The sequence below is a fragment of the Poromitra crassiceps genome (genome assembly GCF_964638095.1).
Source record: "Poromitra crassiceps genome assembly, chromosome: 1".
Lineage (NCBI taxonomy): Eukaryota > Metazoa > Chordata > Actinopteri > Beryciformes > Melamphaidae > Poromitra > Poromitra crassiceps.
In genome coordinates, this window is record NC_139623.1 from 32,093,171 (window position 1) to 32,120,721 (window position 27,551).

The 27,551-nt window shown below is 43.3% G+C and overlaps 1 protein-coding gene across 1 annotated transcript in view; it reads left to right on the top strand.

The window, feature by feature from the left end:
* Window positions 1-2,367: 2,367 nt before the first annotated feature.
* The window catches only part of tspoap1 (TSPO associated protein 1), a gene marked incomplete at both ends in the record, with an annotated part of 144,127 nt that continues 118,943 nt past the window's right edge, over window positions 2,368-27,551 (top strand). The window contains 2 exons of the mRNA XM_083641906.1: window positions 2,368-3,222; window positions 15,761-15,979. Coding sequence (XP_083498032.1) covers window positions 2,368-3,222; window positions 15,761-15,979 — 1,074 coding nt within the window. The remainder of the gene's footprint in view (window positions 3,223-15,760; window positions 15,980-27,551) is intronic.

Below are 27,551 nucleotides of genomic sequence, written 5' to 3' on the forward strand. Positions count from 1 at the left end.
TTTTTTTTTTTTTTGGTGCCCTCAGTCACATGATGCCCTACGCAGTCTGCGTACTCTGCGTAATGGGGTGCGGCGGGCCTGGGCTAACCCTTTACTTTTGGTTTTATTTATTGTGTATGATTCAACTTTTTATCTATGATTTTATATTATTGCATGTTTTAGATTGTTGGGACTTCACTGGCCTGGAACAAACAGCTGGCCTGGGGGGGGGGGAGCTAATGTTATGTTTTTTTATATTTTTCATTTGCTCAGCTGAGCTCTTGAAGCTTTGGCTAAAGCTTGTGTTACGTTTTCAGTCATTTATTTTCAATGTCTGCTATCAAGAGCAATTTGGTTAATAAAATCGCTGGGCATGGGCACAGTGTTTGTGGTGTGTGGGAAATGTTTGTTTGAAAAGCTTGTGTGTTACATTATCATTAGCGTAAGACAAAAGACTTGCTCCTGGCCAATCCCGGCGCTTGACTGCTGCGTAGGCGGGCACATGGCGTGGTTTTTGCGTAACCTATGTGCAATTCTCATTGTTTTGAATGGGGAGTTTCCCCCGCTTCCGGGTCCCCGTGCTGCCCCCCTTGCTTGCGTGACGCGTCCAGATGGAAATTTTACTAGCTTTCAAGGAGCACGTGAAGGCACCACTATTCTTGGACAGGACAGTTGCTCTGACGCTGAGACGCCGTCGCGTTTTCGATATGCAGTATGACACGGGTGACTGTGAAAGATAAACAAACCCGTCTTGCATGGTTATATGGTCATTTTACAGCTACTAGTGTCAGTGTTGCTAGCTAATTGTGCTGTCGACGAAAATACATTGGGAAGAAGATATCGTAAGCTCTTTTGATGAAAAGTTTCATAATAACGTTACTTATTATTCTGAGAGGTGAGTCTGATGCAAGTTATGGCTAAACTTAAGCTAACGTTGGCTAGGTTGATACACCCTGGCTTATTATACAATTAAACGTTCCATGTACACTTACTAATTAGCAATGTTGACATTGACTGGCCACAATAATAACGTTTACCTTGTTTGTTGTAAACGGGTTGATTAGCCACTGACCTAGTGCACTACGTTAACGTTAACATGCACGCTACACCCGCGTTGTAAAATATAGACATGACTTAACGCTAGGACACAGTTGAGTTCAGCTAGTAGCCTAAGCATTTCCTCGGACATGTGTCTGCAACGTTCGGTTATAATACCGTTACCTGTCGTCATGAATGTTGTTGCTGTGTTGGTTGCGCCTTTCAATAGAAGTTGACCACTGACCAGTAAGCTAACCTGTTGCATCCTCAGCCGACCGTTGCTCTTTATATCGTGGACGTGGTTGTATGTAGACCTATACTATAGGCCATTTTCACAACAACCGTTTTGAGGTGGTAAAGCAGTAAGTAGAGCAGGTGTCGTGTAACCAGTAACATTATGAGGGCCCTGGCACTGGAACACCTAGCGTAAATGGATGGGAATTTGGAATCATCATTCATTTTATTGTATACCTGCTTTACCACCTCAAAACGGTTGCTGTGAAAACGGTCTAATAAACAAAATGATGGATAATAATAACTAATATGTTTATCCGGTCTGGGTAACTAAGGGGAGCCAACCTATTATGTTCTGTGACAAATGTGTGAATGTGGACGTCTCTTCAGGTTTTGACTCTATATGAATATAGAAAATATGTCGTTATCTAAGTATCTGTAAGTGTAATGAGCCATTCTATGACCACTTTTGTGTGTGTGTGTGTGTGTGTGTGTGTGTGTGTGTGTGTGTGTGTGTGTGTGTGTGAAATGGATGGCATTCAGATAAACAATGGCCTACTTGTTGGATTTGATACAGATTACTTTGCCTCGTCTTGCATGATTGATTACAATAGACAACACATTTGCCAGTCTGATACAGATGCCTTTGCTCCATCTTCATGATGGTGGTATTGTGGTTTCTCCATGTATTAATTACCGGTATTAGCAAGATTTCATACAGTAGTTCCTTTGTGCTTACCTATCCTAAACCTATTAATCAAATTACCTCCCTGTTTTTGACCTGAATCCTTCTATCAGGGAGAAGTAATATAATCTCACCTCACCTGTACCTTTACCATGCTACCATCACCATGCTACCATAATTGAATTTCTTGTTACTACATTCTGAAACTTTTTAAAATGACTGCACATTCGTCTAAACCTCCATTGCTCTGACATCCATTGTCTCATCTCTTTTCAGTGACCTAGTGTGATATTTGCATGCTGCATGTTTGATAATCAGCCATCGGGTCACCCATCTTCACTTCATGACCCGAATAATCATTCTTCTCAGTCCTGCTGCATGGCCTTTCTTCCTCCCCTCTTCCTTGTCTGTTGTGCTGTGAATATGGCATCATGAGGAAAGACCAGGCTAACCCTCTGGCACTTTCATCCAAGAAACCATGCCAGGGCCAGACGGATCACAGACGAGAGCTAGAGAGGCTGCGTGCTGATTTGGACGGAGAGAAGGGCCGAAGACAGCAGGCCCACCGGCACTTCTGTGCGGAGCTTAGGCACCTGCGGCAAGAGGCAGAGAGGGAACAGCAGAGGGCCTTGAGGGAGCTGACTGCCAGACATGAATGCCAAAAGGACACTGTTGGGCGCCCCAGAAAACCCCAGCCTCGGCCGGCTAAGCAGGTGAACGTTAAAGACGGTGGACTATACAGTGAAGTTGAGACCACAGGGAAAGAGGCTGTTGGTCTGGGCGGCGGAGAAACTTATCAAAAGCTGGAGCAGCTGCTGATGCTGTATGAGAAGATACATGGTGAGCAGGCAGTCTACAAGCTGCATCACAGACAGGAATTAGAGCTGGAGAAGGCCTTCTTTCTCTGCCACTTGCTAGAGGCCCACGGGAGACTGTTGCAGGGGAGGCAGAGAGCAGGGCATCCCAGCCACAGATTTAAAAGTGTCCTTCAAACTGAGCCATCTCTGACCTACTCCAGAGCCTTGTCACAGAGATCCCAGGGTGCCTCCCACTCGCCTAGCAAGAAAGCCAGACAAGACCGGCAGACACAGCCTTTAGGGAGGGACGTCATCTTCGCAGCTGACCACTGCTCCATTGCTGTGGTAGGGGAGACCTTTCGGAGCAGCTCTCCAGAAACGTCCCACCTTCACAGCTCTCCTCATGCAGACTGGGACCTCCAGCCCTCTGAGTCTTCTGGGTCCGACAGGTCATCTCACTCCAAATGCTTGGACGAAAACATGGAGGAGGTAAGCTGCTTCATAATTTCAAATTCCTCACATGGTTACGCTTTACTTGAAATGTGTCTACTGGGTGTGTAATTACTGTATTACGAGCATTTAGCCTACTCTTCAACCTTTTCACTAGTTGTTAATTCAGAAGGTAAGCTTCAGTTTGAAGATGATTTGTTTTGGGTTCTGTCCCGTCTATAGTTGTGTTGATGTAATGATGTCTGAAAACGAAACAATAAAAGAGTTATATACAAAATAAAATAAAAGAAAGTACGGTAAGCTTCAGTCCAGTGGCTTCTGTCTTCAAAGTAGCCAGATAGCAGCAGTGGAAGAAATGCACTATGATTCAGAGTTTTCTAAGCATTAATAAAAGAAAAGCGTAAAGTATATTTCTGATTTCCTGCACAAGTAATGTTGCAGATTGCACTTAGCTAGAGAGCTGCTGGTTTGGAGAACTCCCATTGGTCCCAGACAGCAAAAAACAAAAACAAAAAAAGAAACCAACAACACATTTTTGTGTTGCAGTGTTTATTTGTTGATCTTGCCTTGGGGCATTTTGAGGTCTGAACCCTTATGTACAAGCTAGTTCTTCCTACTATGTAAGTTTGTTTAATATTTAATAGGTTATATAATGTGGGTACGGATCATTAATGGAAAAACCGATCCTAAAATTAATAGCCATCATGTCCCTGTTGCATTAAATGAGGCATAGGCATGCGCTGGTTTGGAGAAGTTGTTTTTTCCCTTCTTAAAAATAATATTAATGCACACTGTGTATTCATGCTTGCAGAAATTTTGGAATGTGGGAGAGTACATTTTGTACATTCTGTACATTTGTTGGTTGGCTAATTATTTTTAACCAGATCAACGTTGTAAATCGGTGGTGGTTGAGTTGAGTCCCCCCCGATAATGTGAAGCGCTTTGAGTACGATATCTAGAAAGGCGCTATGTAAATTCAATCAATTATTATTATTAAATCACATCCTAACCTCTCCCTTTCACTGTCTGTGGCATGTAAAAGCAGGTAGTCAGGCGAGGTTGGATTGCCAATGCCTGACATGTTATTTATATGATAACCCTTAGGCCCAAACTTGCAGTCTTACTGTAACCCAAGTGATTGAAAGGAATAATTGACTCCTAAACATAATTCACATGTGATATTGCTCAAATGGGAACAACTGCCAATACAGTTGAGATGTAGAGCAGGTGCGCTTCCTCAGATTGCCTCCTTGGCTGTGGGTGCTCAGCTACTGGAATTAGTATAAAAAAAAATCACTACAAGAGTGAAGGTAGCAGCACTCCAAAAATTGAGATGCAAGACTTCAGATTTCCATTTTCTTTTTTTATTGAGGGCTAACGCGTTTCGGCATGTGCCTTCATCAGAGCTCTGATGAAGGCACATGCCGAAACGCGTTAGCCCTCAATAAAAAAAGAAAATGGAAATCTGAAGTCTTGCATCTCAATTTTTGGAGTGCTGCTACCTTCACTCTTGTAGTGATTTTTTTTTAAACTGCCAATACAGTATTTGTGTAACCCACACAGGCTCACACACACACACACACACACACACACACACACACACACACACACACACACACACACACACACACACACACACACACACACACACACACACACACACACACACACACACACACACACACCCACATATATGCTTAATATAGCTCTAAATCATTCATATTTAGATAAAATATGAAAATGGGATTTGTACTGCTGCTGAGGGGTTTGTCTTGTCCTTCAACTTCAAATGTCAGCTTGATGTAAACCTAGGCTTATGATTATCAAAACATTAAACTTAAAGGATAAGGCCAGCGTTTTCTTAACACATTGCTTACTATCAAGAAAGTCAGCAGACCTTGGTAACAATGCTGTTAAAGGCAACACCAGGCCATGACTATGGCCATGTTGTGGTCACTGTCAACTAGCCGCATCGATTTCACACCGATTTCCTGAAATGGCAATGTAACCGGGCCAATCAGGATTCCGTCGTAGAGTTAGTTAGTTCCATTCAGGGACTCCGCTCACAAAACAGTAATAGCATCTCCCAAAGTAAGAGTGTTAACGTTAGTTGAGTAAAGACAGTCATAACTGCATTGCAGAAATTGACTCAATCACAATTAAATAAGAACAAGAGTACAGTATGTACTAGTGGAGTTTCTCGGCGCAAAAAACGTTTTCGCAGTTCTTCTGACAGACAGAATGTGAGGTCGCCTGATCAGAATGGTCTCACCAGGCTACAATTCTCTTCCCCTCCAAAAAGGAGCGTCAGTATTCTCTGACACCACCACTTTGTAAAAGGGTGATAAAGGAGGGTGGAAAACAGCAGCAAGATGAAGAACAACCCAACAGCTGGTGCACAGGCGATATAACTTGAAATCATTATCACTATTATTTCAAACTTTGACCTTGATTACGAATACGATTAATTCATTATTTTATACACTAATTTTTTAAACATTGCCCTCATAGTTCTCTGACAAGGTCCGTACTGTACTGTTTGTTGACTGTGTTTTTGCTCGTGTCATCTTCCATGCCGACAGCCTTGCTTTGAGTGAACGCGGACTAACGTTAGTTGGACGGGGCAGACACACATGACTGAACACGATGTCGTTTTTTTAAGGGGACAGTTCATGAATGTACTCATTCGGGAAAGTATTAACCAAATTAACATTAATTAGTTGAATTAATTAATTAATTAAATTAATTAACATGAGCAGCAAGTTCAAGTCGGTTAGAGGTAAGTTCTAAAAATGTCGGTTTCAATATATTTTCGGTTAATTGTAGTCTGTCTACATGCTAGTGCAAAAAAAGAGAACCAAACTGTGGTCATTTTTCTAGCCTTATTTGTTGCTAACTACTGTATATGATGTGAGGCATCTTTTTAACATTGAATATGATGTGTATAATACATCAGTCGTCAGGGGTAGCACTAGCAAGGCTGTGAAAGAAGGTGCATTGTGCTACATGTTGGCAGGGGGAGGGTAGCATGTGTGGGTGGTTGTCTTATGCATGTTGTTTTGAGTAGATGGGTGGCAGAAGTGGGTCAACATGTTTCCTTCTCTTACATTTTGGATCAAGTTTTCATAGAGAGGAAATTTAACAATTAATCCAAGTTTGAACAGTATCCAAACAGCAGTGCCCAGCCTCATGGGTGTTTCATGTTTCTTATGCACAGCACTACTATGGCATCCCACTTGACTTCACTGTACAGCAGCTGCTATCTCAGTGTTTTGTTAAGTTGTTCCAAAGATGGCATCCATTACAAAACTAGAAGGGCACTCTGAGAGTGCAGACCTCCACCAAGGCCAATAGTCCAGTCTACTATGATATACACATTTCACCAGCCAGCTCGGTAGTCTTTTAGGTAGTCCTGCTAACAGACAAACCCTCGGCGGAGGCGGAGCTAACATTGGCATGGTGAATGGATTGGTTTATGTCAGTGTTTTGAATCGTGCCAGTTTGTCTCTTCATGGCGTGTAACGGTGTAAGCAGTCTAATTCATGTTCAAATCAACATCTCATGTTTATGTCTCCTACCAGCTATTCTATATTGTTTACAGGAGCATATTTGTCATTGTCTGCGTGTATCGTTGTACTACCTAACCTCTAATGTGTGCTATGGTGATTTTTAATCTTCAAACTTAAAGTGCATTTTACACCTGGAAATTGCACATATACAAGTGCTGCTGCTGCTGCTCATTCGATTTTCCACGAAATGATGGCTTAACAATGATTTTAAAAAAAAAAGGAATTTTGTGGCTAGTGAATAGAGTCCTTCATGTTTTTGACCAGTCATCTACATTCACAAGTTCCTGATAGATTTGACTTGTAGATGGAAAATGCAGGTCTGTTTTTACAAGCACTTACAAAACAGAATATATCTTCAATCTCTACGGGCAAACAAAACGCAACGCGTTTCAACCACGCTGGTCTTCCTCAGGCAGTGTTAGCTGGGCATCGGCCGCCGCACCTGCGGTGGAATAGCGCCGCGCAAAGCCCTAATTATGGGCGTGTCTGCCCGCTGCGCTTGGCATCATCTCGTGCAAACCTCCATATAGGCGTGTTTATGCCCAAAACAGTATTCACAGGTGTGAGATTATGTCCACTCCCCTTAAAAGCCACAGCATCACGTCTGTGACAGAAACTTCTTTCTTGCTGAGTGGGCAAGCAGAGGGACAGAGTGAGAGAGAGAGAGAGGGCGAGAGATGGGGAGAGGGAGAGAATTGGAGGATGAACCAGTTTGGATTCAGACCATTAGAAACTACCGAAAATTGGTGCTGATGGAACGATATTCCATTTGAGACACACCAAAGGGCTGCCGCGCAGTTACGCAGTGAATATCCCCATGGTGTTATTATGTCCCAAAGCGTGTGCTTACTGTAATTAGTCGTTTCGTTCATATAGGCTATAACATACACATTTAAAAATATTTGTTTCTTTAATAGGGTAGGGATGTGTGAGATTTTAATTCTAGCCTATTTCAATAGCCTATATCAGAATTGTCCACTCGGGTTCAGCTATTGACTGCGGTCACGCCATCTGCGGTGTGGAGAAGCTGGTCTTGCATGCATGTAATTGCAGGGAATGAGGTTACTGTACTGGCCGGCACAACTTTCTCAAAAGTAATCTACTGTTATAGCCTACACCTAACACCACAGACCTGTATGGTCGGGAATTATGTAGCCTAATAAAACCATGACAAACAAATTCTCATTTTCAAATCAAGGTGTGTGTTTTTTCTGCAATATAGGCTATAGTTGAAAACAACAGTTCTGAAGAGGCGCTGGAGTGTGTGCACGCGCAAGGTTTTGGAGAGAGAGGGACATCCATGCCATGCGTAATGTAGGCTATCCAAGCGAGGATTTCCTGTACTCCGCGGAGAATACTGCGTGCGCTCAAGCGCAGTGGGGTTTTTAGCGCTAAAAGACCTGCTAGTAGGTGGCGTTAAAATTGAGAGCACCCAAGGAATTTTTTCCTAACACATTGCGCCGGAACGCCTATTTTGGCACGGGCAACGCCCAAACCTATGTTTACACTCAGAACATGGCGATCGTATCTTCGCCAGAGTGCAAAATGACACTTGTGGGAGGCAGATGATAGGCTAACGGATGGATCCCACCTGGAACGTCACGTACGCATTCCGCCGCGTCGGAGCTGCTCGCGGGCATTTTAATCGACGCGTGTGATCCCACCAGGCACGCAACGACGCGAATCAGAAGCGTCCCAGAAGCGGCTCGGCGCCCCGCTCTGCTAAATTTTTCATGGATGACGCGTGGAAGCTGTGTCAAGCTGCACAGAGCAGATCGTTCAGCCCGGAAGTCAGACACAGCAACTGCACGAGAATCCAGTCGATTTTCATAATAAAACACCGTGTGCAGACCCAATACCGACTCCTTCTCCTTCTCCCCCCTCCCCCTGTAGTCTTTCAAGTAGACGAAGAAATGCAAGAGTTCTCCTCCTGCTAACAGGCACTGTATGACAAATAAAGAAATAATTTCAGCCTACTTACCCATGGTAGAAGCACAACAATCAAGGGAAAATGACCAAATCAAAAGCAAGTCAACGACAGACTGTGTTGTTTGTGTGTTGTGCTATTTACATCCACCCCATTGTACACACAGTATCGCGCGACCTCGTAAATCCCGCGCGATCTTGCATCCAGCTGCAGGCAGCGCTTGGAAGCACTCCGCTTCTGAAATGCGTGCTGTGGGGCATGCCCGAGTGCAGAGGATGGAGCAAAGCCGTAGCGCAGCCGGAACGCTGCGCAGACGGGCCTGGTCTGGTGCGACCAAGGTGTTAGGGTGCTTTCTCACTGGGAACGATTGCTTTCGTTCTGTTCCGAGCAGAGTTGGGGTCCGTTACTCAAAAAAGTAATATATTACACATTACACATTACTTTCAAAAAAAGTAATGCCTTACTTTACTTGATTACTCCCTGGAGAAAGTAATTCGTTACACTACTCGTTACATTACTTTTGCGTTACTCCGTAACATCACCTGAGATGCATTGTCACGTAATTTGCCAGTTAACAATACAACATTAATCCTTACATATATGCCCATATATTAGCACAAATCTCTATCGTAATAAGGTAGGTTGCAAAACTTTTCCTGTCTGATGGTGGCTGTCCGTTCCCTGCCATCTGTATTTTGCTCAATATGTTTCTGAAAAATGGCGATTTCATTCTACTGTTGAAACTGGCAACATTTCCTCTACCATGTAGACACGCCTGTCCATCTCTGATTTTGATGTTACCTGGTGAAAAGAATGCTTTTGCTGCTTGCTTGGGGTCGAGGCAGGCGACTCAGCTTGGGTCTGCAACCAGCTTTGTGTTAGCATGTTTCCACTGCAGATGCTTTAGAGAGGTTTATGTCGTAGGCTACCGTAGCTAGCTGCTTCTGTCCAGGGCGTTTGCAGTTTCACATTCTTGTCCTTCCGCGCAACAAAAACTTGTTGTAGAAGACGGCGCTTTTTGGCAGATTGCTGGCAGACTATTACGGAACATACGCACTGCACCCACTTCACTAGAACACGTTGTATTTACAAGGGGTATTTACAGACCCCATCGCTATATGTGGGTTTCTCTTATGGTTTACGTTTACATTTAATTTAATTTAATTTAATTTAATTTTGTCCAATATTCAGATATTCCAGAATTGCATGTTGTGTTAAAATACATATTATTTATATCTAACACTCTTTAGCCTGATTTAATTGTAAAACAGAGTGTAAAAAGTTATGCAAAGCCTTCTGGGAAATTTAACCCGTGGAAGAGGAAAGTGGGCGGAGTTCCCAGCATGCCCTGGGGGTACTGTGTTTTTGTGTCAATTGTTTGTTTGTCAATGTGTTTTGGAGGTTAAAATGATTTATTGTTCTATATGCATGATGTTAGTTATCTGATAAGCTATGTGTCGACTAATAGTGCTGTTCTGCATGCTAATACAAAGTTGAAATATTGGCACCATGATTGATTCTGCTGTGCAGTTAAATGACCCGTCTGATGGGACACAGGATCTGTTATTAAAACGGAGATATTTTCTCTCTATACTTATCTTGCTAGTACGCATGTAACGAGGTAAGCGTTTGATTAGTAACTGTAATGTGATTACCGCACTTAGGTACAGTAGTGCCTTACACTACTCGTTAAGGTGCGTTCACACCGACCTATTAAAGTTTGTCGCTGGCGTCGAGTTTACATACAAAGTCAATGCAAACGAGCGATTGAGCGTATATTCGCCTGGGAGAATAATCGCTGGGCTCCGAGCGGCAGAGACAGAGCGATAGGGAGAAAATACGCTCGTCGCTCAAGATGAAATATTCCAACTCGAGCGAAAATACGCTGGCATCAGTCGCTCGCTGTTCAACGCTGATTGGCTGCCGTGTGAGAGCGAGTCAAGGATCACTCTGGCTTGGAACAAACCGCTGGTTTATTGTGTGGCAACAAACCGCATTGACAGGCTGACAGCTGACATGAAGTGAAGTCTGTACTACCGGTATGCAGCTCGCATTAGGAGCACGCTGATAGGCTTAGCTTGTAAACAATGACGGTGGCTCGTAGTGGACAAACAGCATGACATTGCGTAACGTTATATCCCCCACATGTCCGTCATTTCGTGTGCCTGTTGATGAGCGATTTAAACAGAGCGACAGAGCGATTCCAAAGGGTTGACTTGAGCGACAGAGCGAAAAATAAATATCTCGGTGTGAACGCTCCTTTACCGACAAAAGTAATGTGATTACAGTAACGCGTTACTTTGTAACGCGTTACCCCCAACTCTGGTTCCGAGTACGATTGCTCCTCTTCCCCGCTGGTCAGCTTTCACATTACAAAATTCCTTCCGTGCTTGGGAACGGAACAGGACACTTGCAGCGTACACTTGCATCATCAACTACGTCTGGAGTGTATCCTCGCCTGTGTGTTGTTGTCTATGTGGTTCGACGGCATTAACATTCGCAAGTGTTCCGTCCCCGGGCATGCCAAAGCGTTCCCCAGACCACCTTTTCAAGTGGACCCTGTCACAGTACCCTGTTCCGCGCCTGGGCACGGAACGCAACGTTCACACTCCCCGAATGAATCAAAACCGCACCTGGGGTCAATTTGGGGACAAGTGTGCTCGGTTCTGCTGCCGGGTCCCGAGTGTGGAAGCACCCTAAGTGTTGGAGAAAAAGTTATTTACTTGTAACTGAGTGAGTAGAAAGATTTCCCATTATATTTTAGAGCTATCTGCTGTCGCTTCATTTGACAGGTGTGCCGATGCCACGGTAACACAACACCGTCCACTGACAGGCAGCTATTGAAAGTTAGCTGTCTAGCTGCTAAACTTCAAGTCATGTTTCAGAAGCCCCTTTTCCTCTTCTCCTATTTGTTATCATTGCTATTATTTTTATTTCTTTTTGGAAAGAGTCACACGTCAACTAAATTTCAGTGTGAGCATACTCTTCAATCTCATGGCAGGTGACAGGCAGACTGTCAAAGCACGTGTCACCGTGACTGCCTGTCAATACCACTGAGGCATGATGGGCCCCGTAAGGCTGTGCAGACTCAGAGCATATGCAGTTTGGCATGCATTCAGTTTGATTGATTGATTGCTTGATTGATTGAAGACTTTATTGACAGTGAACACATATATACATATCATACATAGGCCCACCACTATCAAAAGGATAAAAACGCAATAAAGCTAAAAGCTGTTTCCATTGCGGTCCTTTAAGAACATGTCGTGTGTAATATGTACTGCAAGAATATAAAGTGTCATTGTTTTACGCTCAATGCACATGTTTTTAAATGGCTGTCTGTATGTGTTGTTTACAGCAGGTGATGTATGCTGGTGGCAGTCTTGTGTACTGTAGCAGCTGCTCACATAGTCTTTGCTTTGCTGGTTGTTCTGCTATCAGCGCCTTTCCTCCCAGCCAAGGCATTCAATTCAACTAGCAAAGAAGCTGAAGCACAATATAAATAGGATTCAGTGGAGTACATGTCAGGGTTGCTTTCATTCGATACTAAGGCCATGGTCTTATGAACACAGTGTAATTCAAGTTTAAATGTATAGAAAAGGCAGTTTGAGGGGACAATAAGAAGCTCATTGCTGCGAGCGATTGAGAATATGCATGGGCTTGCTCTATTATGTTTATTTTTTACCTCATTGTCTGCCAAATGGACCCTTTTGCACAGTGATTGTGTGCACTGTCTCTCTCATGCATTTAAATTGGGATAGACAGTTTATGGAAAATGGATGTCACTTCTTTTCAGTGTCAGAGCATGTTGAAATGTGACAGTGGCAGGTTTGGGCGAACTGTGGCTGACTATATGTCGGTGCAAACATTGCTCCACTCTTTAGTGGAGAGGGTAAGGGAACCTTGAAACAATCATTTTCACAATTAACCAAGGCAGCCGCAGTCTAATGAAGCTTCGGAAAGCAAAAGGCACAGTATACATGATTAACCTGGTTAATACATTTTGGCCTCGTTAAGAGTGATTTTAGAATGATACCCAAAGCCAAAAAACATCCGTAACTCTATTTAACCAACTGTGGATGCCTGTGTCTATGTGATCATATCTCTAAGGCTTCCTCCATATAATAATTTTGACTTGCCCAGTTGATTGGCAATTAGCTGGAGTAGCTGAAAAGTTCTCAGCAGATATGAATCCAGTGGGAGGGAGGGAGAGTTAGGCTCACAGTTAATTTGTATAATCCCAATAGTGTGTAGTGTAACAAAAATGTGTTAAAATAATCTGTTTCCGAATCAGCCCTATGTGCTTGCTTTATGTTTTTCATCTCCATGTTTACAAAATAATACAATCCAGCTGGGCGTATTATTTTAATTGTCGATTAATCTGTCGATCTGCCCCCCGCCACCCCCCCCCCCCCCCCGCCCACCCAATTAGCCTACTAATTAGTTGTTTGGTCTATAGAGTGTCAGAAAATGGTGAAAAATGTCAATCAGTATTTCCCAAAGCCCAAGATGCCGTCCTTAAATGTCTTGTTTTGTCAAAAACCCAAATATATTCAGGTTACTGTCATAGATGAGTAAAGAAACCAGTAAATATTCACATTTAAGATGCTGGAATCAGAGGATCTTTACTTTTTCTCCTTAAAAAATTACTCAAACCGATTAAGCGATTATAAAAATAGTTGGTGATTAATTCAACAGTTGACAACTAATTGATTAATCGTTGCAGCATGATTATAGTGCCCTATGTATATTACTAAAACATCACTAACACCGGACCCATCACCTGCATGATTATAGTGCCCTATGTACACAGACAAAATGCAGTTATGACAGGTTATATTACTAAAACATCACTAACACCAGACCCATCACCTGCATGATTATAGTGCCCTATGTACACAGACAAAATGCAGCTATGACAGGTTATATTACTAAAACATCACTAACACCGGACCCATCACCTGCATGATTATAATGCCCTATGTAGACAGACAAAATGCAGCTATGACAGGTTATATTACTAAAACATCACTAACACCGGACCCATCACCTGCATGATTATAGTGCCGTATGTAGACAGACAAAATGCAGCTATGACAGGTTATATTACTAAAACATCACTAACACCGGACCCATCACCTGCATGATTATAGTGCCCTATGTAGACAGACAAAATGCAGCTATGACAGGTTATATTACTAAAACATCACTAACACCGGACCCATCACCTGCATGATTATAGTGCCCTATGTAGACAGACAAAATGCAGCTATGACAGGTTATATTACTAAAACATCACTAACACCGGACCCATCACCTGCATGATTATAGTGCCCTATGTAGACAGACAAAATGCAGCTATGACAGGTTATATTACTAAAACATCACTAACACCGGACCCATCACCTGCATGATTATAATGCCCTATGTAGACAGACAAAATGCAGTTATGACAGGTTATATTACTAAAACATCACTAACACCGGACCCATCACCTGCATGATTATAGTGCCCTATGTAGACAGACAAAATGCAGCTATGACAGGTTATATTACTAAAACATCACTAACACCGGACCCATCACCTGCATGATTATAGTGCCCTATGTAGACAGACAAAATGCAGCTATGACAGGTTATATTACTAAAACATCACTAACACCGGACCCATCACCTGTATGATTATAGTGCCCTATGTACACAGACAAAATGCAGCTATGACAGGTTATATTATTAAGACATCACTAACACCGGACCCATCACCTCCTCAATCATTTCATGAATCATTAGTGTATTTTGTTCTAATATACAACTGGGGGAGAAACATAGAATGAGTCTGGACCCCCTCGTGAGTGACTCTGCCTGCCTCCTGCAGCCTGCCTGCCTCTGTTGCAGTGTGGACTGCCTCTTGAACAATCAATAGGCAACCAACATCATTCCAGCGTCATCTCCATGGAAACCAGCTCTAGTCGCAGTCATGATTGGGCCCCATCTCAGAGCCAGCCTTTTTGTGATAGGACGATGGAGGCAATCCTCCCTACCCCCTCCACTCACCGTCTTAACGTTACACACATTTTTTCCCCTTCGTCCTCTTTCTTCACCTTTACGGCGCTGTAACGCAGATGGGATTAAGCAGCTCATCCAGTCATATTGCATCTGAAGAAATGCTTTTTGAGACAGCGCAGAGCAACGCAGAGCTGAAGACTCGCCACACGCCACCCACGTCTCAGCCTTCCTGAGAGAGTGGGGACTGGAGACCTGTTAGTGAGATCATTCTCTCGCTGTTTCTCTCTCTGTCTCTCTGTCTCTCTGTCTCTCATCTGTTCTTGTGGCCTATATCAGTTAGGCCTACATGCAGTGTTTCAGCGTTCAGCATCACTGACTGGTCTGTCTTTCACTGAACAAGTAGCTATGACAAATCCATTCTACTCTAGAAGACGACAGAGTGGGAAGGCATGAAGAAACAGGCGCTGCCAATGTAGTAAGTAGGGCTCTGCATGCCATGCCATTGTGATTAATACTAATCACAGTATGCCAAAGAAGGCTACAAGGATGCTGACGTTCGTGGAAGAAGCCGAGGCTGAAAATATGTAAAATCCCTCTGGAGCTGATTGTCCTCTTTTCGGAAAACGGCACAGAAGAGGGAGGGAGGGAGGGAGCGTACTTCCCAACTCCTGGGTTATCTCTAGCTGCTTTTGTCGTGGATATGGCACATTCCGTTTTGTTGTAAGGAGTCTTTCATGCAAGGAACCAGACCACCAGTAGTGCTATTTCTGTCACTTTCAATTGCTCCTCGACTTGGATTTACAAGTTTATGACGCTTGGCATTTGGTCACTGACAACCATGGCAATTATAATGCTTTGTACCTTAGTCCCAACAAACGAGTCTGTCTTGTAAACTGTTGGAGAACGGGTAAGGAAAAGAGGACAGTGACATCTTCTTTTTTTCATTTCTTAGTGAGCCCGCCTCAGCCGATCCGTGTAATTCTCCTTGAACAAATGAAAAGGCAGCGATGGCTGGGTCCGGGCTGGACAGCTCATTTGGTCCTATTGATCCAAGCTGCGCTGTTTGACTTTGACAGAGAGTGATGTATGACCTGTGCACGCGGCCTGAGCAGCCTGAGCCTGCAGCCACAGGCAGAGAGATGGAGAGCCGGGAGGTGGCTGAAGCCCAGGGGCAGGACAGCCACCATGGACTCCTGGACAAGGCAGCGCCAGCCACTCCAAGCTCAATGTTGGGCAAGAGGCACCACTCTCTTTATGCCAACCTCAATGGATTTGAAGTGGAAGGGATACGGAAGGTAAGTCTGGAGGTATTTTCTACTGTCTGCCGGACCGGTACCAATTCTGCTAGTTGATAGATTATGAAAATGTACAGGGCCTGGTGACATCCCAGATATGCCCTACTAACTAAGCTTATTTGCAGTTGCACTATTGGGTTTCAGTTAATCTCGTGTATAAACCCCCACAAATTTTGGAGAGTAACAGTTATAGAATCGCAATAATCTGATTTCAAAACGAGGTGAAGATTGCTCAGAAACATTTACATTTTTGATTGTGAGATTTTAACACATTACTCAAACAATGGCTGTACATTTATAACACTATTCACATTACAGGCTTGAAAGTGTAATAAATTGTCTGGTTCTTCATATTCTCTGGATTGTAGAAGCAAAGGTATCTAAAAGTACCTTCAACTTTAAGTCTGTGGTTGTTGGATTTTTGTACCTGGACTTGGGTATGCAGCACATTTTCTTGATGTTTTATATGGGGCACTGCTGTATTGTAGCAGCTTAATACAAACCGTGAGTTGGCAGGTACTATGCTCAGCCATAGTGACCTTGTCCCAGATTTCACACCTCCTCATAGCCTCAGGGGGGTGGCAGAAGATCCGCTTAATGCTAGCCAATTGAAAATCAATAGGGATTTCATGAGATTTTCATGTAACTGGTGCATGTTTCCACAGCTTGTAAAATGAGAGACATGATGATTTAGGAACCACAAGAATCCATTCATTCTTCCTTGTAGAAAAAAACCCAACAACAAAACATCTGTCTAAAAATATCTGTTATTAAAATTTGATTTGGGCAACAACAGCAATTGGCATAAAAAAATCTAGGCAGAAATAACATTGATTAACATTTTATTAAGGATTTCCTTGCCATGTTAGATTACATTTATCAGACAAACAGCAAAGTTTGCAGATGTTGCCTTGTTTGGGGAAAGGGGAGGGAGATACAGTGTCAACATCCTGTAAATCGAACAGAAGGCAGCGGAATCAACCTTGGCTAGACTCAGCTGCCAGTCCTTAAAGTTGAAGTGAACCGGAACGGAATGCACCAGCGCGAGCGTCGGACACTGAAAACGAATTGAGAGGCGGACCATATACGTGTCGATGATTTGATTTGACAATTCTGAGGACTGACTTTGGCATTGGCCAATCCTGGCGTGTTCCACCCCCAAATCAGTGGGATTCAGCCTGTTGTCATGCTACGTGAGTGGGATCCGCAGAGTACCATGGAGCCAGCTGCTTCGTGCGGAGCGAGCGGACAATCCGATCCATAGGTGCTGCCCGCCTGCCTGGAATCTCCGAGAGACGACCCCTGACAGCCAGGGAGGCTGTCAGGGGTCGGAGGCGCGCGCCATTATCGTTATAAATATAAATAATATTCCTGGAATGCGTGTTTTAATGAGCCAGTTACATTTCTTTGCATTCTTAGACATTACCATTTGATTTAGTTTGCATAATTGCTCAAGTTAGTAGTTAGTTTATGGGCTAGAAACTCTGCCAGATGACAGACACTAGGCGCCATTTTCCCCTTCATTTGGAAGAGAAAATGATCCTGAAATGAAGATTTGATTGACAGCTGCATGTCGTGAAATGATTGGTTGAAATGGGGTAGAAATTTGATAGTACTAGGTGACGTCAGCAAACTGTAAATTACTGTTATCAATGAAATCTTGAAAAACTAACTTTTGATGTGAAAAAGTGTGAAAAACTAAAGAAATTAGATTGTTGTGATTTGTTTTGCATACATTATTAAATAGGTGCACTGCATACCCAGGTATTTGAACTAAAAGAAAAGAAAAGTCATTCTTGGGTTCAGCTCGACTTTAACCTGGCACAGAGGAATAACATGACCATGCATTCTAACTGGCACAGAGGAATAACATGACCATGCATTTTAACTGGCACAGAGGAATAACATGACCATGCATTTTAACTGGCACAGAGGAATAACATGACCATGCATTCTAACTGGCACAGAGGAATAACATGACCATGCATTCTAGCTGGCACAGAGGAGTAACATGACCATGCATTCTAACTGGCACAGAGGAGTAACATGACCATGCATTCTAACTGGCACAGAGGAGTAACATGACCATGCATTATAACTGGCACAGAGGAGTAACATGACCATGCATTTTAACTGGCACAGAGGAATAACATGACCATGCATTCTAACTGGCACAGAGGAATAACATGACCATGCATTCTAACTGGCACAGAGGAATAACATGACCATGCATTCTAACTGGCACAGAGGAATAACATGACCATGCATTCTAACTGGCACAGAGGAGTAACATGACCATGCATTCTAACTGGCACAGAGGAGTAACATGACCATGCATTCTAACTGGCACAGAGGAGTAACATGACCATGCATTCTAACTGGCACAGAGGAGTAACATGACCATGCATTTTAACTGGCACAGAGGAATAACATGACCATGCATTCTAACTGGCACAGAGGAATAACATGACCATGCATTCTAACTGGCACAGAGGAATAACATGACCATGCATTCTAACTGGCACAGAGGAATAACATGACCATGCATTCTAACTGGCACAGAGGAATAACATGACCATGCATTCTAACTGGCACAGAGGAATAACATGACCATGCATTCTAACTGGCACAGAGGAATAACATGACCATGCATTCTAACTGGCACAGAGGAGTAACATGACCATGCATTCTAACTGGCACAGAGGAATAACATGACCATGCATTCTAACTGGCACAGAGGAGTAACATGACCATGCATTCTAACTGGCACAGAGGAGTAACATGACCATTATTAAGTTACACGGTAAATCAATTTTAAATTCAGGTTTCTGTCAAGGCACTGGATGGACCAAAGGTTGTTGGGATTAGATAAATGTTCTTTGTTTGCTACTGAAGGAAGGCTACTACTGTTGCCTCTTTAGTCTCAATGAGTTGGCCATGTATCCTTCTGATTCTGTGGTTGAGACACAATTTCTTCATTTCAGCATACAAGGTATTATAGGATCCTTTCTGCCATTGGCTGCCCCCCTCCCACCCCATTGCCACCCATAAACAGCACAATCAGCTGTTGGAACCCCTAATAAACTGTCAACGCACAACATGGAGTAGATCTGTGGCCACAGGAGCTGACAGGAAACATTTGAATGATGCATTAGAAATTATTATCTGGCCATTTCAGCCCTCAGGGGGTGGTTTATTTTGTATATGTTGCTCAGTGGGGTAATTAGTGGAAGTGTGTGTGTGTGTGTGTGTGTGTGTGTGTGTGTCTGTCTGTCTGTGGGAGATCATGCATTATTAAAGAGCATGCCATGAATCTCTCTGGTCCAGTGCTGGTGTTAGTCAAGCATATGCAACTGTGATGTATGACACTGCTCACACTCACACAATGGGCATCATCTCATCTCAGGTGAACTCTGAGGCAGCGGGAGAATAGACAGAGAGGCAGTAAGAATGGGATCAACAAGAGGAAAACATGGATGAAAGAAGATAATCTATTGTAGGAGGAAAGTGGCTAGTGTAGCATGAAAATGACATGATGCCCACCCAACCCCCATGTGAAATGGCTGGCTTCAGCTTGTATTTGGAGTGTGTGTGTGTGTGTGTGGAACTGGAGATGGCTGGTTTTATTGTGTGAAGTGATGTTGATGGTCCTCTGGTTCTGCATGATCGTTTGTGTCCTGGCCCAAAGAGCATCAATATATCCCAGGTTTGTTGTACCGGTCTAAACACTGTGTTCATTTGAAGCTGTTAAAGGGAGATTTTTAACTTGTTAATTCACCAGACAGACACACAGGGATGGCACTAACAGCACTGTTAACGCTATTGGGTTTCTATTTCTGTGTCCTCCTGTTCACTTTGGCAGATGATATGGTTTATTGTCGTGATAAAGGCTGATATAAGCTTGCAATCTCCAGGGAGCCTCCGTTTAAAACCGCTGACCACATCACAGAAGGGTTTCACATTCATTCAGTAAACTTGATTGTGTGGTGGTTGAAAGGAGAGGCTGAGCAGTGGTTTATGACGAGAAGCCTAGTAGTTCATGACATTCAAATGCAACAGACCTATGAGTTGTGTACTCAGATACCTGGAGCCAAGCATGGAAAACCACCACCACTTTCTCACTTACTGTATAAACCTGCATGCAAAACAAACCTGCATGTCGCACTGCATGTTGCATATCCTATAGCCTGGGAAGCTTGTTTTGAGATACACTTACCAGGATGGATGTATTCCTACAGTCGGGCACTATTCTGCAGCTCTTGTAGCAGTGTTTTCCACAAGCACTTTGAGTAGTCAGCCACAGAGAAAATGTGACCTGTTAGCAGGGTCCAGTGGCACGGTCTCCCATAGAAGAATCTTTCTGCAACTCTATTTTGGTGCCTTTTCATGCATCTCTGACACCTTGATTTAATCGAATAAATACATTTGATTTAAGTGAATCAATACATTGCTTAATGATTTAATTATTTTAATGTGCTAACAAATTTGAATAATTACAATTTGCTGACGATGACTTTCATTGCTGCAAGATTGCTGACTGTGTGCATATCTGAAGACCTCACCTTAACTGATTTAGTATAAATATACGATGGCCTGTTGTTCGTTACTGATCAATCACATCAGATATGGAAAAACGATGTGAGTACAACTTAGAAAACCTTTTTGTCAGTGCCAATCTTTTCACTTGATGGAAAGAGAAGCACGATTCGTCTGAAGGCCAATTAACTAGTTAACTGTGTGTGGTCCGCTGCTGTGTGCACTCCCAACAACCTGTCTGGATGCCATATGGCTGCCATATCTCTGATGCTTGTTGGCACACTGAACAGAGCTTAAAGAGATGAGTGGTTGTTCAGCCACCCTGATAAAGACAATCATGTGTTATCTGATTTTTTTTTATTTTTTTTTTATATATTTTATTTTCACATTTAAAATTTGTATAGAACACAAACAAGACAAAACAGACAAACAGGCTCAGACACAGGGGAAATAAATGAAAAAATCATGTTATCTGATTGACTCTGTATTTAGCTGTGATCGCTCAGTCAGCCCAAGAAATGATGAATGATGAATGATGATGAAATGATGATCTTGTGAAATCAATATTTGTGTTCAGTGGTCTACTACTATAAAAGGCACAAATGTCCCAACTTTGGTTTCTCCCTGGCTTTATTAAAAACATATTTCTACATGATACCTTAAAGGCCCCCACACATGATCCACGGTAAAACCATTGTTTTCTATATAGGAAGAGCGCGTTGCCGCCCGACTAGGCGGCACCGATATCCTTGGCATTGCACCCCGCTCGGATTTGCCGCTGAGTTTGCTCAAAGTTCAAATTATTTCAACTTTGACCTAGTGACCTTAGTGACCTTTCATGAGGGCAATCAATGTCACCTAGCAACAGCTACTGCTGCTCTTCGCTGTACCTTGTGCTGAGTGAAGAGCAGATCTCAGTGGTAGTGGTGTTTCATTCTCTCAAATGACCATGGTATAAGCGGGATAATCAACTCCTAGGTGTACGGTAAACGATTTGAATGGCCTTCGCGGAGGCAACCACCCTCCGCCTGCGGCATCGGGTGGTACTTCGCCTCCACGTCGTGCATTAAAATAGTTTAACGCACACCTAGTCATTGATTATCTCTTACTTATTGCACAGTTAAGACGTTTCATCTTAAGGCGCCTACACATGATCCGCGGTAAAACAGCTCTGCACACCCGCTGTCCTGTTGTTTTCCTATGGGGGAAGAGCGGCGCTTCTCAACTAGGCAGCAGCACTGCCCTTGGCGACGCGCACAGCTTGATTTTGCCACTTTGCTCTGCGCTCAAACTTCAAAATATCTCAACGCTGACCTACTGATCGATGACCTTTCATGAGCGCAACCAATCAGAAGAGAAGAAGATAGCTGCTGTATGTGACATAGTGCCAGAGGCAGATTTGCGCTCCGCTCACCAGATCGCTCTACCTCGCGGTAAGGAAAGTGCAGACCTCTTATCATGTGAAGGCGTCTTTAGAGTAGAGTGTGTGTGTGTGTGTGTGTGTGTGTGTGTGTGTGTGTGTGTGTGTGTGTGTGTGTGTGTGTGTGTGTGTGTGTGTGTCGGGGGGGGGGGGGGGGGGGGGGTTGGTTATGTGCATGAGGTAGGTGACAGGTAAGGTGATTCAAGTGTACAGCAAAGTGTTCGAAGTGATCAAGTGACTGGTGTTTGAAGTGTTCATCAGAGTGATGACCTGGCCTGTGGGAAGAAACCAGGGGCGTCATGCAAGCAAACAATCTTTATGTATATCATTTTTATTGTTTCGTTTTCAGACATCAATTCAACAGTACAACTGCAGACGGGACAAAACCCAAAACAAACAATCCTCAAACAAGTTACATACAATGTGACATTGTCCGACTGCGAGTGTTCAATCTGAAAGGAAACATTTTCTCCCACCCCGTAAACTTAGTCCCATATCCAGTTCATGACACATACCTGTTTTAAATGATTAAAAAAACAAAACAAAACAAAAGCAAGTAAACGAATTCAAACTGGGACAGAAAAGAGAAAAAACAAAAAAACAAAACAAAAAACAAAATAAACAAAAAACATTACAACATAGTGCTTTCAACCTGTGTAAGAGTTTTAGTAATTACTTTTCTATCAAAGTTCTGAAGTGCAATGGGTCTGTAGCTGGCCGGATCTGCTTGCTCCTTCCCCTTTTTTAAGATAATTGAGATGGTAGCTTCATATAGTGTCTTAGGCAAAGTTTTGTCATCGTTAGAGCTAGATATCATTCTGAGGAGGAGTGGGGCAAGGATGTCACAGAAGTTCTTGTAAAACTCGGCACCGAATCCGTCCGGACCAGCTGCTTTACCTGACGGGAATTATTTGATGGCAGAAGCTATTTCTTCCACTGTAAAGTCAAAGTCTAGGTCCTCTTTGGCAGCGTCACTGAGCTTGGGTGTCTCAAAAGAGTCAAAGAAGTCACTCAAATCAGACCGAGTGGCATCACACTTAGACGAGTAAAGTTCACTGTAAAATTCCCTAAAACGGTCATTTGCAAGCAAACAATCTGAGGGGGCGAACTCTTCGTGCACCGGCAAAAACAAATTGGGGGGTTGGAAGCCAGATTTAGAGAAATATCTCATTTTAAATTAACAGACTGAGCAGGTGTAACCATAAGGCTATTTTCCAAACTGCTCAGCCTCCTGGAAAGATCCATAATCACCAGACTAAGTACATTGTCACTGTCCAGGCTCAATGGACTTGACAAAAAAGGGAGACCACACAAATCTTAAAATTAAATCTGCATGCATTACCATGAAGGAAAAATACTCTATCACTAAACTTACCCCTTGCATCAACCTCTATGTCCTCTTCACTGAAGACAGGGCTGGGAGGACTGTCTATTATTTTTTTAAAGAATGATTATGTTTCTTTGCATTTTGACCTGGCTGGAGTGGAGACATCAAATGGAATTCAGTGTTTTGCTAACTAGCCAACAATATAACCTGTGTGATAGAGTGGTGGTAAAACAACAACTATCAGCTCACTGCCATAACACAATGCATAACACTCACACAGCTCTCATTTACCACCAAATAGATGCTATGCTACCACAAGCTGGCATGACGTGTAAACATGAGGGATGCTAACATTACAATGCAGTGCTAACCTTAGCTGCCTGGTACAAGTAGCCAACTAACTTGCTATGCAAACTGTGCCTAACTAACAGCATTTAATTTTCACATGTTTGAAAATGGGATTGATGCACTATACTGACCAGTTAAGCAGAAAAACACTGCTGTCAGCTCTGTGCTGTGACGTGTGGGTGGCTGCCGGCTGGGTGGCTTTGCTACATAGCACTGGAAGCGCCTATAGACGGGTTTCTGTGCAACGTCATCACATAGATCCGCGCGCATCACCGGGGTTCTTGATTCCTAACTCAAAATAATGACACTTTGTAGCAGTATGTTGTACCACATTCTAAGCCTCAGCCTTGTAGTGGAGCCTATAGTGGAGAGTTGGTGGATCAAGGTATTTTCAAGTTACTCTGCTTTGTCCGTTTGTGTCTGGGCCCAACTCACTACAGCGCTGGCTTTGATATTGACCTATTGCTAAACGCAGAGTGTTGGGTGTTTAGCAAGCGCATGACCATGACGCCAGCGCCAGCCCTACAGCTCAGCTCTGACCCAGTTTGTACCTATGGGAGAATGGAAAGTGGAGCGGTTTGTCAGTACTGTATATAAGACCTGAGAGTCAGATTTGACCAAAAATCTGCCCTTCATTTCTGAAGTGAGACACAAACTCCGACAAAGAGGGTGTATTTTTGGCATCTCTGTTGGAGTCTGTCAGCTGCATGGCATCCACTTTGATCACATGTTGCTCTGCTGCCAGTGCCACTAAGGGAGTCATCTCTCAAGACAGAATTTCGATTTTTTTTTAACTGATTGCTAAGGGAGTGAAGTAAAGCATTTTCTTTATGGTGATGAGCATAGCATTCATTGTGTTAGATAGGCATGGATATAGGTGTATTACTCTACATAGTTACTAAATAATTCAATTTCTTTATTATAGTGACTATTGCAGAGCTTTTGATTTCTTGGAAAATCATGAAACCTAAGTAACACTAAATAATGGTTATGAAATTAGAAGTTATGAGATTGTGCATACTTGAATAGAGATGATGAATTAGATGATGAATTAGATCAGTATTGAAGTCATATTCTTTGTGATTTTTTTCTAGTAAACTAAACTGTTCTATAATCTCACACCTAGCGGTGTTTTTGTAGTTATTTAGTGATTTATTCTGAAAAAAATAAATTTAGCATTTACCGTACATAGACGGTCTTCATGGAATGGTCAGTCCTCCACTTTAATGTTTTTTTTTCCCTTTTTTCTGTTCATAGCAAACACTGCAACAGGAAGTGAGCTGAGGTTTTTGTTGTCAAGTTAAAACAGTCTATAAACAAACATCACCATGTGTCCGTCTAGAGGAGGCTGCCGGCACTCTCTGGTAATGAAATGGGTCGGGGGGTTCACAAGAGTCACTGTCAGTGTGGTAAGATCAGTGGTGAATAAGCACTTAATGAATTGTCATGCTGATGCTATAGAATTAAAGCAATGTTACTCAGAAGAAACTGAGCATCACAGCCACACCTCAAATCTGGGATACAGTACACACAGACACATTAGTGCCTGATCCTGTAGATTAGGCATTTAAATAAGTGAACTTTTTACACTTAAAGAGCATGGGGCAGGTTAGAGACCCCAATCAGTCAATGTGTAGGTGAATTATGGAGGAACTCGATTTTCACATTAAGACACTTACATATACACTACAGTGACTTCTGGGGTCGTTTTACTTTTTTAACTTTTATTTTGACATCTTGGATCCCAAAACTCTGACGTCACAGTGGGGAGTCGCCAGACATGACCGTCTGTCCCTCTGTCTGTCCCTCTGTCTGTCGTCACTTAGGTCAGGGCTGTCAGTCACACACTATGGATGCTAACGCCGGTTTTCAGGAGGAAGAGGAGGTAGCAAATGTTTATGCACATGCATATGATGGCCTCAGCCTAATTTTGACAGTGAAAGAGAGCAGGAACAGCCCAGCTACGAAACAACGGACCGCGGAGAGAGTTGAGAAAGCAAGCGAGCGGAGGCGGGCCGAGGTGCGGACTGTAATTCGATACACACACACGCACGCACACACACACACACACACACACACACACACACACACACACACACACACGCGCGCGCGCAAAAGTGACGTATCACTCGTGTCCAGCCATCTGGCCGAGTTAGAGCCGAAGTCCCGAACACAGTGAGAAAACCTCCCGAAGCTGCTGCTGCAGCGGGGTGCATATTGTCCGGCCAGCCGACCGAGAGGCATGCGAGCCGGGCACTATTAAACAGTTGGGGTGTGTGAGGTGGCTGGCTGTGGAGGTGGCGGTTTCTCCTCCTCCTTCTTTCTCCCGCACAGCAGAGCGGACCCCAGGCTGCAGACAGCCCGGCGCGGCGCAGAGCAGAGCAGAGCAGAGCAGAGCAGCGGTGCTGTGCTGTGCGGGGAGGAAGGAGCCGCAGCCTCCCCCTCCCTCGAGTGAAGAGAGACGAGAAAGAGAGCGTGTCACACAGCGTAGACACACACACACACACACACACACACACACACACACACACATGCACACGCACACACACACACACACACACACACACACACACCGAGAGAGAGAGAGAGAGAGATAGAGATAGAGCGTGTCACAGCGCAGACAAGCACAGTGGGAGGGGAGAGGGAGACACGCACGCGGGAGCCACTCCCCACTGTGACGTAGCAGGCTTTTTCTTGTCAGATTAAAAGTCTGTTATTTCCTTCTGAAAAAGGAAGGTGTTTTTCTCCATATTTTTTTTCAAACTTTTTTTTTTTTTTTTTAATGATGCATTAACTTTTCAAATGGACATAGGGACAAGGTTAAGTATACATTTAGCAAAGGAATTACCCTGCTCCATGCTCTTTAAACGTTGCTCAAAGACCTGCTGTAGCAATTACATGCTGTGACACAGCTAATTGAAATGCTTTAAGGTTAGTTTGCTACTTGCTAGCTACCGCCAAGAGTGGCTTTGGTCCGTCGGCGCTCCATTCACCACTTTATGGGACACATGATAGGGTAGAGGCCCACCGACACTCCTGGGCCACGCCTACACCTGTGTCATCACAGCGCAAAACTGGACGGTGGAGGCAGACGATAGCTTAGACGCTGGGAAGATAGCAATAAGAGGCGCGCAAACGCAGCGCAAAGGCAGCGCAAACGATAGCGCCGTACAACTATAGGGCCCCTCTTAGTCATGTTATTTTTTTATTGTAATAATATTCTGTTTCACCCTACTAAATATTTTCTTTACCATATAGACAAGTCCTAACTATATTCGTGGTCAGAGCTGATTTTGGACAGGTGTCTTTATAAGAAAGACAGAATGGAGAAATGTACAACAAAGTAATCATGGGGAACTGCTGGATGAGTCCTTGAGTAGAGTATGTATTCTCCTGCAGCCAAGAAGCTTGTGCGATTTTCACTTAACATAGCAGAGACACGACAATGCATCTCTTCCAACCCCTGTTCTTTGTCTTGAACATTCAAACCCAACCACATTTATTGAATAAATCTATCTCTACTCATCACATTTGGTCCTTAACCTTCATCCAGCAAATTAATGTCCTTAATATGAAGTATAATTTTATTGTATTCCATTTTCCTTCCATACCCCCTGATAATGCTCTCATTAAGTTGAATTATGCACCAAATTAAATGTGAGGATCATAGTCCACAAGTTGTTGAGGCCTTTATCTGAATACATGGTGAGGAATACTTTGTGTTAAAGCCGTCAGCTGATGTTGTTGACTTTTTGTTTATTATTGTACCCCGTTTTGCACCCGCAGTGTTTGCCTCATTAAAGGCAGAGGCTAGAAGTCCATCCTCATGTTAGTAAAGTCTTTAACCCAGTCATTAGAGATAGATATCATACAGAGGCTAAGTCCCTCCTCATGTTAGTAAAGTATTTAACCCAGTCATTAGAGATATATATCATACAGAG